The 13,728-nt window shown below is 36.9% G+C and overlaps 1 protein-coding gene across 4 annotated transcripts in view; it reads left to right on the forward strand.

Annotated features, from left to right (window-relative positions):
* Positions 1 to 13,728, forward strand: part of NBEAL1 (neurobeachin like 1) — an 88,870-nt gene that overhangs the window by 21,049 nt on the left and 54,093 nt on the right. For all 4 annotated transcript variants that reach the window (XR_003398854.1, XM_026853237.1, XM_026853236.1 and 1 more), the window contains 7 exons: positions 4,325 to 4,486; positions 5,799 to 5,880; positions 6,071 to 6,198; positions 8,178 to 8,260; positions 10,390 to 10,475; positions 11,648 to 11,954; positions 12,911 to 13,017. Coding sequence is in view for 3 of the 4 variants with exons in the window: in XM_026853237.1 (XP_026709038.1) it covers positions 4,325 to 4,486; positions 5,799 to 5,880; positions 6,071 to 6,198; positions 8,178 to 8,260; positions 10,390 to 10,475; positions 11,648 to 11,954; positions 12,911 to 13,017 (955 nt within the window). In the remaining variant the exon portion in view is untranslated. The remainder of the gene's footprint in view (positions 1 to 4,324; positions 4,487 to 5,798; positions 5,881 to 6,070; positions 6,199 to 8,177; positions 8,261 to 10,389; positions 10,476 to 11,647; positions 11,955 to 12,910; positions 13,018 to 13,728) is intronic.

Below are 13,728 nucleotides of genomic sequence, written 5' to 3' on the forward strand. Positions count from 1 at the left end.
GACCTTCCAATTAAATCTGTGCTCTTTCAGAAGATCTGGCTTTTTTGCAGTGTCAAGAATGCATCTTACTATGTTTAGTTAAGGAAAAAGTTTATTCTTTGACACAGGTTATCTTTAATGTTCTATTTAATATTGAAATCTGAACAGTGGAAGAGAAAGATATCTTGGTACTTTAGGTTTTTTAGGTGGGTTTTAGTTTATGTGTGTTTGTGTTTTTTGAGTTTGGTGGGTTTTTTTTAGCAATTTAACAAAAGATAAAAAACAACCATGAAGCTTAGGTGTGCAAAACAACAGCAGCATCTTCATTATGCGAAATGATGGTTTAGTGAGCATAAAAATTTTCAGAGGTTAATGACAGGATTAGTGATTTAGTCTGGAAGAATAGGCCCATGTGGATTTAGACTCATTTGTGTAACAGATGTAGAGAAAATGTATCAAAACAACATAGGGATGAAGGCAGATCATGCCTGTGCTTTGATGGCTGGATTAAAAATTACACATTTGAGAGCAGAGATTAGACTTAACAAAGAATTGCAGTTTCTGCCCATATTTGCATTTGTGAGATAATCAGGCACGTGAAAAGTGGTATCTTTCTGGGTTTTGTCAATTTATATTTCAGGCATTTACATTGTGGAACTGTTATTACTGAGCCTGCAGAAAAGAACAAGTAGGTCAGTGTGGAACCACCAAATGCTGATTTCCAGTGACTCATCTCTCGGGGCCGTAGGACCATGTGGACTTAACTTTTTTCACTGGAGTTGCTTATTAAATAATTCTGTATTTTCATCTTGGAAATGATATATGATGCTAGCTGAAAGGAGAAACTGAGTGGACTACTGCTTTTTTTTTTTTGCTTTTTTTTTTTCCTTATATAAATCTTAGTATGCTTTACAGCTATATGTGTGGAAGACCTTGTGTACTGAAGGGCAAATGCCAGGAAATAATGAAAAACTGTTTAGGGAGAAGAAAGCTTGTCCAGACTGCTGGACAAAATTAACCTTTTAGAAGACAAGCATGAATTTTGTGCCAATGTAAAATTGGTTTATTTAGCATCCAAGAAAACACCACTTTAAGAAATGTAATGAAACTGTTAGTGTGTTGGGTGGTTTTTTTTCCTGAAAGAAGGCCTCTTGATTGGCACTGTTGCTTGCTGATTTAATTGATGAGTATTTTTTCTATAAATTAAAATATATAATTTCCTGAAATCTGCTTTGGAAATCTGAAAGATGCTACATCATGCAGAATTAGGAAATCTCTGAATACAGAGGATGAGTGTATCAGTGGTATGATTTGACTGTATAACTAGAGCTTATACAGTTATGCAGTTTATAGGCTTATACAGCTTCAGTTCTGCCTCCATCTTTGTGCATCTACCCTATATTTTTAAGTGAAGTGTTTCATTAATGGTGTCTTCAATTATACTGGAAAGATGAGGTCATTTTGCTGAAAAAGTGAAAAAAACTAGGCTGATAGCTTTGAGCACTGAGCACAAAAGATTAGTGTACCTGTCCTTTCCCTAAAAACATTTATTCATCTCATACGTATTTACTGTGAAAAGGATAAAACCTTTACCAGCTGGTGGTTTTTTGCTCCCTCATTGAAGTAGAGGAATTGTCATGTGTTTTAGTACTTTTAGAAACAGCAAAGGCCTCCAGAGTGCTGTCATGGCCTTTTTGTGCTTTTGGTTTGCATGATCCTTGAGCAAAGGAGCGTAAAGGAAGCTCATGCAAAGTACTGTAGAAACTGTACTTTGTTAATTTGTTGACATGAAACCCACATAAAAATGATGCAGGAATCATGATAGGAATGCTGATTACATGGTTTCATGGTCATTGAAAAGTGAAGCCAGGTTTATCTACAGCACTTTGTTCTAAAGTGCTTACCGCCTAAAGTGCTTACCACTGGTGGAGGAGAGGTTGAAAGTCCCAGTGTGTGAGTTTGAGCTGTAATAGGTGAAAACAATTTAGAGACTAATTTAATTTCGTTCCAAACACCTGAAATGGTAATTTATATTGCTGCATAGCCATGTCGATGTAATGCAAGGAAATAATAAATAAAAACCCCCCAAGTGTGTCGAGGTCTGTCTCATATTTTTGAGGTAGGGTAGCAGCAGTCAAATAAGAATGTCAGTTAAGGTATGAATTTTGAGATTTTTTTTTTTTTCTTCCTTTTGAAATACTTAGTTTATGCAGTTAGTCTTGTGGACATGTAGCATCAGTTTTCCCTGACAAGTTTAACTTCTAGATTTTTTTGCGGTTGATGCAGTATTAATTTGTGCTGGGATGAAAAGAAGTTTGATTTTTTTTTTTTAATAAATATTTATTTATATGCTCTATACGGTATTCAGTTCAAGTAATCCTGATTAGTATTTCTTGTGCCAGTCTAGCATGAGGCAGTAAATTCTCATGGATTGCGCAATAGCACAGACAGGCAGCTACTGCAGAGAAAACATTCTTTGGGATGTGAGGCATGAAGGGTATGCTGTTTGCTCTCTTGTAAAGCATTTTATGGTCTTACTGAAAAAGTCTTGTTGGCCATTTTAGGGAAATTACTTCTGGATATATGATTTCAGTTGTCAGAAACTATGGTCTTCTGAATACAGAGATAATAAATTATCAGATTATGAGGGGCTGTGCTTATAGTCCCAGAGGGTATGGATCTGCTGGCATCTTGAGGGGTGAAGCTGCTCGCAGGAATTAAAATTTCTTTCTTGTCAGTTGTGTTGGAAAAAAAAACAGTCCCTCTCAGTTTTGTGGTTGGTGTTTCTAACAGTTTAGAACCTAGGCTCTATAAAGTTTGTGTTAAAACTTTCTGAATCCCTTGATTCCTGTATCCCATGATCTGAAAAGCAAATTGCACAAGAGGCAAGGGAATGAACAGTATTTGGTCCTCTGTATACATATAGGTAACACTTATTTTCTAGGACATGGGAACTTGCTGTCACTTATAACTGTCTAGTTGTTTTACTGTTAGGTCTGTTTTTCCTTTCTATACAGCCTTCCTTTTCAGCTTTAGAAGCTAAATAATGTAGTGTTTCTTGTTTCCCTCAAATAATCAGTATCACAGTGTTTAGTGTCAGTCATTGCATTTCTCCACACTTTTTGATACTTATTCTTACACAGATGTATGTATGTAAGTGTAATATTAGTGTCTTTTTGAGTTAGCTGAATTTTTTGTTTTATTTTTTCCCCTGGCCTTGGCCATGGTTGAAAGCTTTTGTAAGCTGTAAGGCTCTTGCTTATGTCTTTGTTTTTCCTGTGTTCATAGAGAATGTATCAGGGTAAACAGCTGATGCCAGAGGCAAACTCTCTTTAGTATGTGCAACAGTGGATAAACAGTCTTCATCCCAGAGAATGTTCTACACATCTACATATTTCTATACTGATGCTGAAGTGGGATTCTGTATGGCTGTTCCTGGAGCATTGGCTTAGTTACTGGCTTTATTTGTGATTTTTTTTTTTTCTTTTCTTCTTTTGATTCTCACTGGTGTGTTTTTAAAAACGTTTCAGTTTAGTAAAAACAATAGGAAAGAGTATGTAATGTTCTTCAGGGCCAACTTGGTAGAGTTGTTACTCTTTGTCTCCTAAAAATAATTAGAAGGCAGAAAAAACTTATTTCCTGGGTTAATGATATCCAGAAACTGATAAGGATGGGTCAGCTTTTAATGCAAAATCTGTGTGCTGAAAGTCAGATTGATTTTTTATTTTTTTTTTTTTTTTTTTTTTTTCAAGTCTTCCTTTGTTTAATACTATTGTGAGCAGCTTTCTTTTTGTATTGAATCTTATTTTGTACATTGAATCTTATTTTGTACATGTTTTTGCAATTCATGTAAGAAAGCTATGAATTTCTCTGTGGATGAATACCAACTGGGCTTCAATAACTACTTAATAATTGACATCTCATTTATTTGGACACTTTTAATCTTCAGTAGAAAGTTGAAAATGTTCTCCTTGTGTTTAGTTTTCAATTTCATTCCATTGTGGCCATTTCTTTCCTTATTTAGGGATTTCCCAGGCTACACGTTTATCTGCTGAAGATCATGCAGTTTGTGTGTGGCAGTTAAGGCAGATCATTGCATGGAGGAGCATTTAGGAACCCACTTAATGAATTCTTAATACTTTTTCTCAATGCAGTTCATTACTGGGGAAAAGGAACCTCAAGCTGGCATATTGCCACCAAGCATTTCCTTGTGGTTCATTAGAAAGTGTGAGCCATCAGTTCAGTAGCCTTTCTTATATAGGCTTATTGGAATGAGTACATATAAATTGATTGGTAACGTGTCACTTGAATGATTAACAATCTTGTGTGTGGTTTTTCTCTTTAGGGTGGATGACATTCCTCCAGGAATATCACTGCTTCCTGATAACATTCTTCAGGTCCTTAGGCTACAGCTGCTACAGTGCGTCCAGAAAATGTCAGATGGACTAGAAGAGCAGCAGCAGGCTCTGTCACTTTTACTTGTGAAATTCTTTATCATACTTTGCAGGTATTTGTTCTGATTGTTACCTCTGCAAGGCTATTGTTTTATTTCAGAAATCTTGATGCAACCTATAAATATAGATTCTAATGGCACATGCAGTGTAATTTGACACTTCCCAATAGAAATGAAGAAATGCCATTTCTCAGAGTCTTCAAAATAAAGGAAGAAGGAATAAAAGAGAGAGATGAGAATAGTTTAATAATTTTAGTAATAATGTTTGCCATGAGAAATGGAGTAGAAGGGGATTAGACACTAAACTTCTTGACATTACATAAGATTTATCTATGGGAATTCAAGATATGGTATATCTGGTATATGAAATACTTTTAAAAGAAAAGGCACACTTAAGTTTTGGATATGAAATAACTCGAGAGACAATTGTACAGGAAGAATGGTTTCACATTCTTAACATGCTTATAATGCCATAAACAGCTTAGGAAACTGTCTTATTACACTATTAATGCAGCTGGCTTCTCAAACTTTTGCCTTATTCTGTAATTCTGTTGAGGCACGTGAATAAACTGTTTTTAGGGTTCCATTCCTCGCTATTTCTTCAGTTTTCTGTTGTAAGCTGCATTAAGAGAGGAAGGTGATAAAATGTAATAGGGATTCTCCTTTTCTGAGGAGTATTTGGAACAGCTCTTTTTTGAGTCCTTTGGCTCTCCTTACCACTGAAACAGTACAAAGGGTTCTTGGGCAGTGTTAAAGTATCCAGGAATAGTGGTGGTAATGTGTTTATGAATTACAAACTGTTACTGGTCTTACTTAATTGCTGAAAAGTTCTCCTTATGTCATCACTTCAGTATCTGATCCTTGTGACTTGTCCTTAAGACTGAGAAATAACACGTGCATGCTGTTTCTTTGTTGTTGATTTATTTGTGTTCTAAAATAATCTTAGATGTTTGTGCTCCTGGGAGAATTAGAGTGAATAAATGCTTCTAGGTAATATGTTTGCTCAAGTTTTTGAAAATGTATGCAGTAGTAATGTGGGAGGAGTGGAAGTTACTGTCTTTGTTATCAGATGCCATTTCTGAGCTTTCTATTTAGAGTGTCCTGGGAATCTGCTTAACCTCTGAAACCCCGAATTCCAGATGGAATTGGCCTACAGCCAGGCCTTTCCTTTCCTTCCTGTTTGAAGAAAACTTGAGCTCTGTTACTGTTACAAACATTTGAGTACATGCAGTCTTTTGGAGAGTATGTTTGAAATGCCAATATACTTTTGTATGATGATAGATAGGACACTAAAACAAACATTGTTTGAACTAGCCTCAAATAGTACACTGTGTACATTTCTGTGGTTTTTATGTTGTCTTCATAGAAATTTGGCTAATGTGGAGGAGATTGGGATGTGTTCATACATTAACCATGTTATCACCATGACTACGTTATACATTCAACAGGTATGTGGTTAACAATTCTCATCTGTTATTTTTGCCATCTGATACTTACTGCTCCAGCTTGCATGATCTGCTTTTTCAATAACAGTGTGTGGGGAACAGTTTGTGGGCTCAGAACTGTTCTGGAGAAGATTAAGATTAATTTTCAACTTCTAGAAAACTTCTGACCACAGCTTTCTTTTTTTTCCCTCAGTTAAAAAGCAAAACAAAAGAAAAAGAAGTGGCAGATCAGACCCCCATAGAAGAATTTGTGAGACATGCATTGGCTTTTTGTGAAAGTCTCTATGATCCATATCGAAACTGGAGGCACCGAATTGCAGGGTATGTGTGAACTAGGACAGGATTATACATACTGTGGTTTATTATAACTTTATAGATAAATAAGTTTCTGACAGAACTACTGCTGCCTGATGTCAAACTAAACTAAAAAGTAGTTACATGTATATTCTGCTGTTGCATTTTTACAACTGTTAGCCCTTAATACTGTGTTTTAGTTTTGTGTTTTTCTTTTTTTTCCCAAAGATAACACTCTTCAGAATAGTATTAATGAAATCGTTTTTCTACCAAAATTAACATCACAAAGCAGGTGTACTGGAAGGTGAACTTCATTGCCACCAAAGTTGTCAGGGTACTAATACCTCCTGTTCCATTTCGTGGAAAGCTGAGTTTGTTAGGCTTTTTGAAAGGTGGGAGTTAGAGCCAAACAATCAGCTTTCTAAGCTGCTTAATTTCTGTCATTCTAGACACAGGCCCTGTTCTTTGAAACCGCTAATGATTCACTTTATCTGCTATAACTGGCACTTCAGAGACCTCTTATAAATTTCTGTGAGACCTTTTTCACGTTTTCCCTTAATAGCCCCAAATTAATTACAATAATGTTAAATGTATATAGTCTTTTATAGTTCATGTGTTTTTCTGCTGTCTGTACAAGGGCTGAAGTTGTTTGCTCCTTGCCGCCTTCATTCAAAGCTGCTTTTCCTTTAGGTCCTCAATGTTATTTCCATAAAGACCGTTTTGACATGCATCAAATACTGGACCTGTGCATGCATATAACTAAAGGCATAGAGAGATCATATCTCATGTTACCTAGTCTTGTAAAACCTCAGGTCCATTCCCACAGCATACAAATATTGTGATAGCTCTATGACTTGCATTTGTGCAGCAAGTCATTTGTCTGACTGTGCAGAGTGAGGATCACATGAGCTGTGTACTTTGGCTGCTGGGGTTTCTTTGTTGCTTGACACCTGCAGTATGCCTAACACTGCATGGACTGCAGGCTTCGTGAGGCTGTTATGGAAACAAAAGGTAGTATTCTCAATAACAGCTTAAATCATTGTGCACAAAGTTTTAAGTAGCATGTAAGGATCATAACTTCCGGTATTTTTTGTGCAACATGAGAATTCCCCTTTTCTAGGACTGAGCATGAATTGGCACCAGTTCTCACATATGGCTTGCCAGCACACTGGTAAGCTGTTTTCAGATTCAGCATAGGTAATGCCAGCACATCTCATGCTGTTTTAGGTAGAGTATTCATACTCAAAATCAGTGAATTTACAACCGATGAAGGTGCAGAATTTGTCAATTAATTAATGTAATCACACCACAGAAAAGTGTTATGCTTTTGGAAACTGGGTATGATTTAAATACCTTTTTAATATTAAATTTGAGGATATACTAAGAGGTGTTTGGTTGTAGCTGACCAACATGAGGTTCCTCCCATTGCTTTTTCCTTTGAAAAACTGGCCCATTTTTCTAAACCGGTGGAACAAGGAAGCCAAAAGGAGTGGGGTTGGCAGACCTGGATGAATTAGGGCAAAAGAAGTTATTGAAGATCACAGTATAGATATATTTTATGTTTGAGAAGAAGTTTATAAGTGTATCAGTAGAATTAGATCCCTCTAATTTGATGGTGGGTCCCCCCACCCCAGTGAACCCATAATAACATTTTGTGTCCATTTCAAATTGCATGGTTAAGAAATTTGGCAGTCTAGCTGGGAGCTTGGTTACAGTAAGTAAAGACTAAATAACAGATTGCTGGCGCTTTTTTTTTTTTCTTTAAATTATACCATATTGTAAAAAATTAAGGTGTTTCTAGGAGCAGAACAGTAAATATGGGATTAGCTGTGGTTCATTGTTTCAGGATGAAATACTACTTTACTATTTTTTTGATCCTGTAGGCAAAAGATAACTTCTGATTTTTGGCAGTGTTTTCTATTATGAAGTCATAAATTAGTAAGTCAGTCATAATCAAAGGTATCATACCTAATTTCTTTGGTGTATCTTTTCTAATGTAATTGCAGACGCTTCCTTAGTACAGTTGAAAGGAGCAGACAGAAGTATAAACCAGCTTCCCTCACTGTTGAGTTTGTCCCTTTCTTTTACCGTAAGTATTATCAACAGCATGTTTAAAAAAATTATCTTTGGAGGATTCCAAATTCCTTTCCCCTAAGAATGTAAAAGCCCCTTGGTTTCTGAGGCTGAAGTGGGTTGCTTTGTTTGCTTGTTTTTTGCTCTGACCATCACCATCTTGCCATTCTTACTCATCTTTGAAAGCCTGGGGTTTTTCAGACATTCATTCATGGTTTAATAGAATTGGTTCTGTGAATTGCTAACTTTCCCATTTATTAGGGTACATATAGTGATTGCACATAAGATCCCTGTAGCAACTTGCATGTGAGTTATCATGACAAAATAATCCTAGGAAAGTGTTTATGCATTTTGTCTCTTAATATTATTTAACATCTAGAAAGAAGGAAACTTTGTGCCATCCAACCAGCAAATGTTCCTTGGACTGCAGTTTGGGAAACTGCTCTGTTTTGTCTCTGGTTAAGTCATTAAATATCGTGATGGCTACCTTGGAATTCATGTGTTCTTACCATTACAGATTGGCTGTGTGGAAAAGGAGGACTTAATGTGCCCATGTCCTGTGCTTAAATCTTAGGAAGATGGGATGCCCAGATAGTTTGCCAGTTTAGCACACCAAAGTGCAAGTGCCAACAGAATTGAAGCAGAAAGAATATGCTGGAGGGATGGGAGTATGAGTGAAATCAGCCCTTTTTGCTGTAATTTGTTAATGCAGCTTTAATTGAAAATAAAAATGAAAGGTTCTATTTCTAGATTGGTAGCATTTATGAATTTGGTTTCTCTAGGTTTTGGTCACATACTACTGTTCCTTGAGATTCCCTCTCTGTATGTAAAATAGGCTGATGCCAGTAAAATGCTACTATCTTTGTGCCAGAGCACTGGAAACACACTCTACAGGCTGCTACTGAGGAATGTCATCTGCAAGTTCAGAAATTACTAATTAGCTGGCAGATACTTATCTGTTGGTTGGCCAACTGGCAGGAAAGACAGAACAAGAAGTTGCCGAGTATGTGCTTTAGACGTTCTGTCATGACAGCACTAATTTGAGGCTTTTTTGGTCTACCCAGCCAATGATTTATTCACAATCTGCTAGGTACTGCTCTTTTGAATTTGTCTGAGGTTCCCCAAAAGATTTAGAGGCTGCAAGTCAAGGGATTGTTGGAACTAGCAGACTAACAGTTTGATCACTGAAGTTTTGTTTTTGTTGAAGACCAGATTTAAAAAACAGCCGTGCAGTTATCTTTTAAAAGAGGCTTATACATTCAGTATATAGTCAGAAATCTTACTGGCCAATGGTTGGTAATTGTCTTAAAGGTTACATTACTATTTTAATGAATATAAAATTCTTTAAATTTCAGTTTCTATTGTTTGTTTAAAATCTCAGTTTTTACAAACTCAAGTCATTATCGGTTATATCTCATAAAGTTATGGGAAGTTTTAAGATGGTTAATTCCAAATAAAATAATCTTTTGTAGTTTGTTGCAGCTACTTTAAGTTTAGTGTTATTGCTATAGCGACGGTGTCCAGGTTATATGTATTGCTAAGAAGATTTCTTGAGTCTGTTTATAATTTGTATCAGATATGGCATGAGATGCAGGATAATTGTCTTTTAAAGACACTACTTCTAGAAAGGTTACAGACCTGCACAGGCTTCCCTGGGAAGTCTGGCTTAAAGGGAGCAAGCTCAGGGACTGCATATGCCATTAGACTTTCTCTGCCAAAATTGCTCTAACCTTTGTCATGCTTGCTAATGGCTTGCACATTACCATGTCCTTTTATTTCTCTTCAGTATGGACAAAATGGGCTCATTTAACATTATGGATCAGACTGACAGTTGTTTATGGTTCTGCCAGCCTGCATGAAAAGATTTATGCAGGCTGAAGGTCTGGCCCTGTGAATTCCTGATCAATGTGGTCTTGTCATGTTACATTTATGATGATGGAATTGATGTGTTTGTGTCTGATTTATGTAAAAGAAAGTGGAGATGATATAGATGATTTTTTTTTTTTTTTTTTTTAAATTTGCATGATGAGAAGCATGAGCTTTCTTTACTTCTTCTGTTTGGTGGGTTTTTTTGAGAGGAAAAACTTTATATAATTTATATGACCAAAGTAAGGAATCCTCCTTCTTTTTATTTACTCCAATCAGAATGCTTTCAAGAAAGTGAACATCTCAAGGAAAGCCTAAAATGTTGCTTGCTGCATCTCTTTGGAGCTATTGTGGCTGGTGGTCAGGTAAGGATGTTCCAAGTTCTTTTCAGCTGCTGAAGCTCCAAATGCCCGTTCATTATTTAAGGCCTATAAATACTCCAATCCCCATAAATGAGAATAATTTGTTTGTCTTATGAAGGTCATTCTGTGCCATAGTATCTAAATGCTAAAAGCTAGGTCATGCTTTCAAGCAGTCAACATCCATTGTCTTGGCTCGCTTCTATAATGTGTTACTTAGTCTGGTCACAAGCAAATGTTAATTCTGATGATTCAGAAGAGAGAGCATTTTTAAATGTCGGAAGCAGGAAAGCCAGGCACTGCTCCACCAGGGAAGGCAAGCTGAGACTGATGATCAGGCAGACAGAGGCAGCTGACCTCACTGACAAAAGGTGCAGTCTCACTATACGAGGTGATCAGAGCACGTCTGGTGGTAGTAACTAGGATCTACCAGCCCAGATCGCTAGACAGCTCTGTAGTGATGAAGCCTGAGATTAAGCCAGGAAGTCTGGTCAGCATATCAGTGTGGGGATTTGGTCTGGTGATGGTAACTAGGGCCAGTCAAGGGTCCAGGCCCATGTGACTGCGTCAGGCCTAAGGTCAAGCTGGGCAGTCAGGTCTGTGGGTCAGGTTCGAGACAGTACATGGCCAGGCATAGGCATGGCTACAGTGTCGCTCAGGTAGGTAAAAGGTTGAGAGCCACAGCTTGAATGCAGCTCCCTAGAGAAGTCAGGGAGTCCCTGGTAAGGCTCCTGAAAGGTCTCAACAAGGCCGGGCTCAGGGCCCAGACAAATGTTTTCTAATTATTATGTTGTTTTCAAAAATGTTTAAGTGTCATGAATCTTACGATCTAAAATGAAAATTCAAGTAGAGGTTTACCTAGGATTAGCAGTCTATCAAGGCTACCTTATAAAAATTTTGTAATATGCATTTAAATTATATTTCCTTTTCCCTATAAGCATTCTCTTTGAAAAAGAAAGCCTAGTTAAGTGAAAAGATGGGATGCATTTTATCTGTGGCCATCAATATGATCCAAGTAGAATGTTTCATATTTATTTAACAATTACAGGAAATTAACAGATGTAATACTTGTTGCATGATTCAGATAATTCAGATAGAAACTGCTGGTTTAAAGAGGTTTGATTTTGTTGAATTTAGTCTTTTTTCCTTAATCACTTCTTTTCCCCCATGGGTTTCAGCGGAATGCTCTTCAAGCAGTATCTCCTGCCACCATGGAAGTCTTGATGCGTGTTTTAGCAGACTGTGACAACTGGGATGATGGGAGCCCTGAGGAAGTGAGCAGGAAGGCAGAGCTGACTCTGAAGTGCCTGACAGAAGTTGTCCATATCCTTCTAACCAGCAGTTCTGACCAGCGACAAGTGGAGACGAGTACAATATTGGAGAACTATTTCAAGTTGCTTAATTCAGACCATTCAGCTTTACCTAATCCAAGGCGATGCAGGAAGTGGGAGAGCAGGTTCATAGCACTACAGATCCAAATGCTGAGTGAGTATCCCATTGTGCAGTTCCTTTAAATATCTCTTGATATTAAGTCTGAAGCAAGTAATGATTGAACCCTGATAGTAATATAACTGAATGTTCTACAAAAAAATGTTCACTTGGCTAAGCAACTGAAAAATTTCAAACATTTCTTTATTGACGTTACTTTAGATGTATTCTTGTTTAATCATTCAATACAAAAAACCCAGAAGAAACTGTATCGGATTGCTACCATTTAACCAGAGTGTCAAGGTTCACGGACTGCCAGTCTATTAAAAAACCCGCCTTTTGCTAGGGAGCAGCTAACAGCCATCAGCACCTTAATTGCAGAATTTGATGGGCCTGTAATAAAATACCCATGTGGTGGCTGTTTTGTGATAGTCTGCTTTTCAAATGGCATTATTGTAAATGTTGGCCAGAAGTGATGGTCTGAAACAGTTGCATTAAAGTCACTGCATAAGAATTCAGGATTTGGAGTTTTTTCCGCTCTGATGTTCAGAATGGGAAATATAAATAAAGGTATTTCTTTTCCCAAACTTTCAAGAAAACTGAGGAATAGTACTGAGGCAAGGAAGAATGCTTACAGTGTAAGGCTGCTGTAGAATGCGGAGTAATTGCTTGATGAGGAAGCATTTGTGTGCTTTAAATAAAAGACATGCTGCTTATGTACTTACAAATGCCACTGACTTTAAACAGACCCCCAAAGCAATCAAAGATACTCAGTAGCTGAATTTTTCTTCAGATATAGTAGGTTATGTGATCGTTTTTACAACATCAAAATGTTTAGCTTTAGGCCTACTGCTCTGTGCTTAAAACGCACATCATTCTTGATCAAAGAATTCTCAACACATAGTTTGTTGTATACCTTTTTCCCCATGTTTTTTATGTAATGTGCAGAAAAAATGCTTGATGGATTTGGGAATTGTTTTGTCTTTGATGCCAGTTCTGTTTTAATTTTATAGATACCATCACAGACATGTTAGACTGCACAGATAGGCCTGTTCTGCAGGCAATTTTCCTTAACAGTAACTGCTTTGAGCATCTCATTCGACTGTTGCAGAACTGCAAGGTAAATTTTCCCTTCTCAGCATATATTTAATAATGAACGTCTCTTGTAATATTGCAGGTATATTAATTAACTTTATATCGTCCTTCTGAATTAGTTGCAATTTTATAGTGTTTACATACTGGAAGTAAAACTTTGGGTCGGCTAGAGCCACTAATGCCATGAAAGATCTGAAAGATCCAAGTTGCTCTAAAATATTTTTTTTCATTCCAATGAAGTAGAGGTGTTTCTTGTCTGTCTTGGTTAAAGCAATTAATGCTTACTTGAGTCTTCAGCAAAATGCCTTTACAGACCCTGCTCAGTCTCTTAAAATCTGTTAAGATTGTAACTGGGATCAATTCCCCCACCACCGCCTTTTTTGTTTGGTTTAATTTTTATATTCTGTCACTGGATTGCTACGAAGTCACTTAAAACTGCTGCCAGATGGAGGTCTGAATTCTAATTTGAGAGGCATATTTTTCCATTTAAAAAAAACCAAACCTTGCTGGTGTGCCTTTAAGTGTTTCAAAATATTTGAGTCTTGTGTAGCTGACATAAAACATGAGCTCAAGCTGTTCTTTGATTGTTCTTTTCCTTCCACATAAGATTTAGTGTTTACATAGATGTTGTGTTTTCATCTCAGTCCTAGATGGTCATAATTTCCAAGCTAGTGTCTTCCATTGATGGCTTTCTAGATTTCATTTTCCCCTGTGCAAAAGAACATAAATAATGATG

This window comes from Athene cunicularia (assembly GCF_003259725.1).
Source record: "Athene cunicularia isolate RWA chromosome 7 unlocalized genomic scaffold, athCun1 chr7_part2, whole genome shotgun sequence".
Lineage (NCBI taxonomy): Eukaryota > Metazoa > Chordata > Aves > Strigiformes > Strigidae > Athene > Athene cunicularia.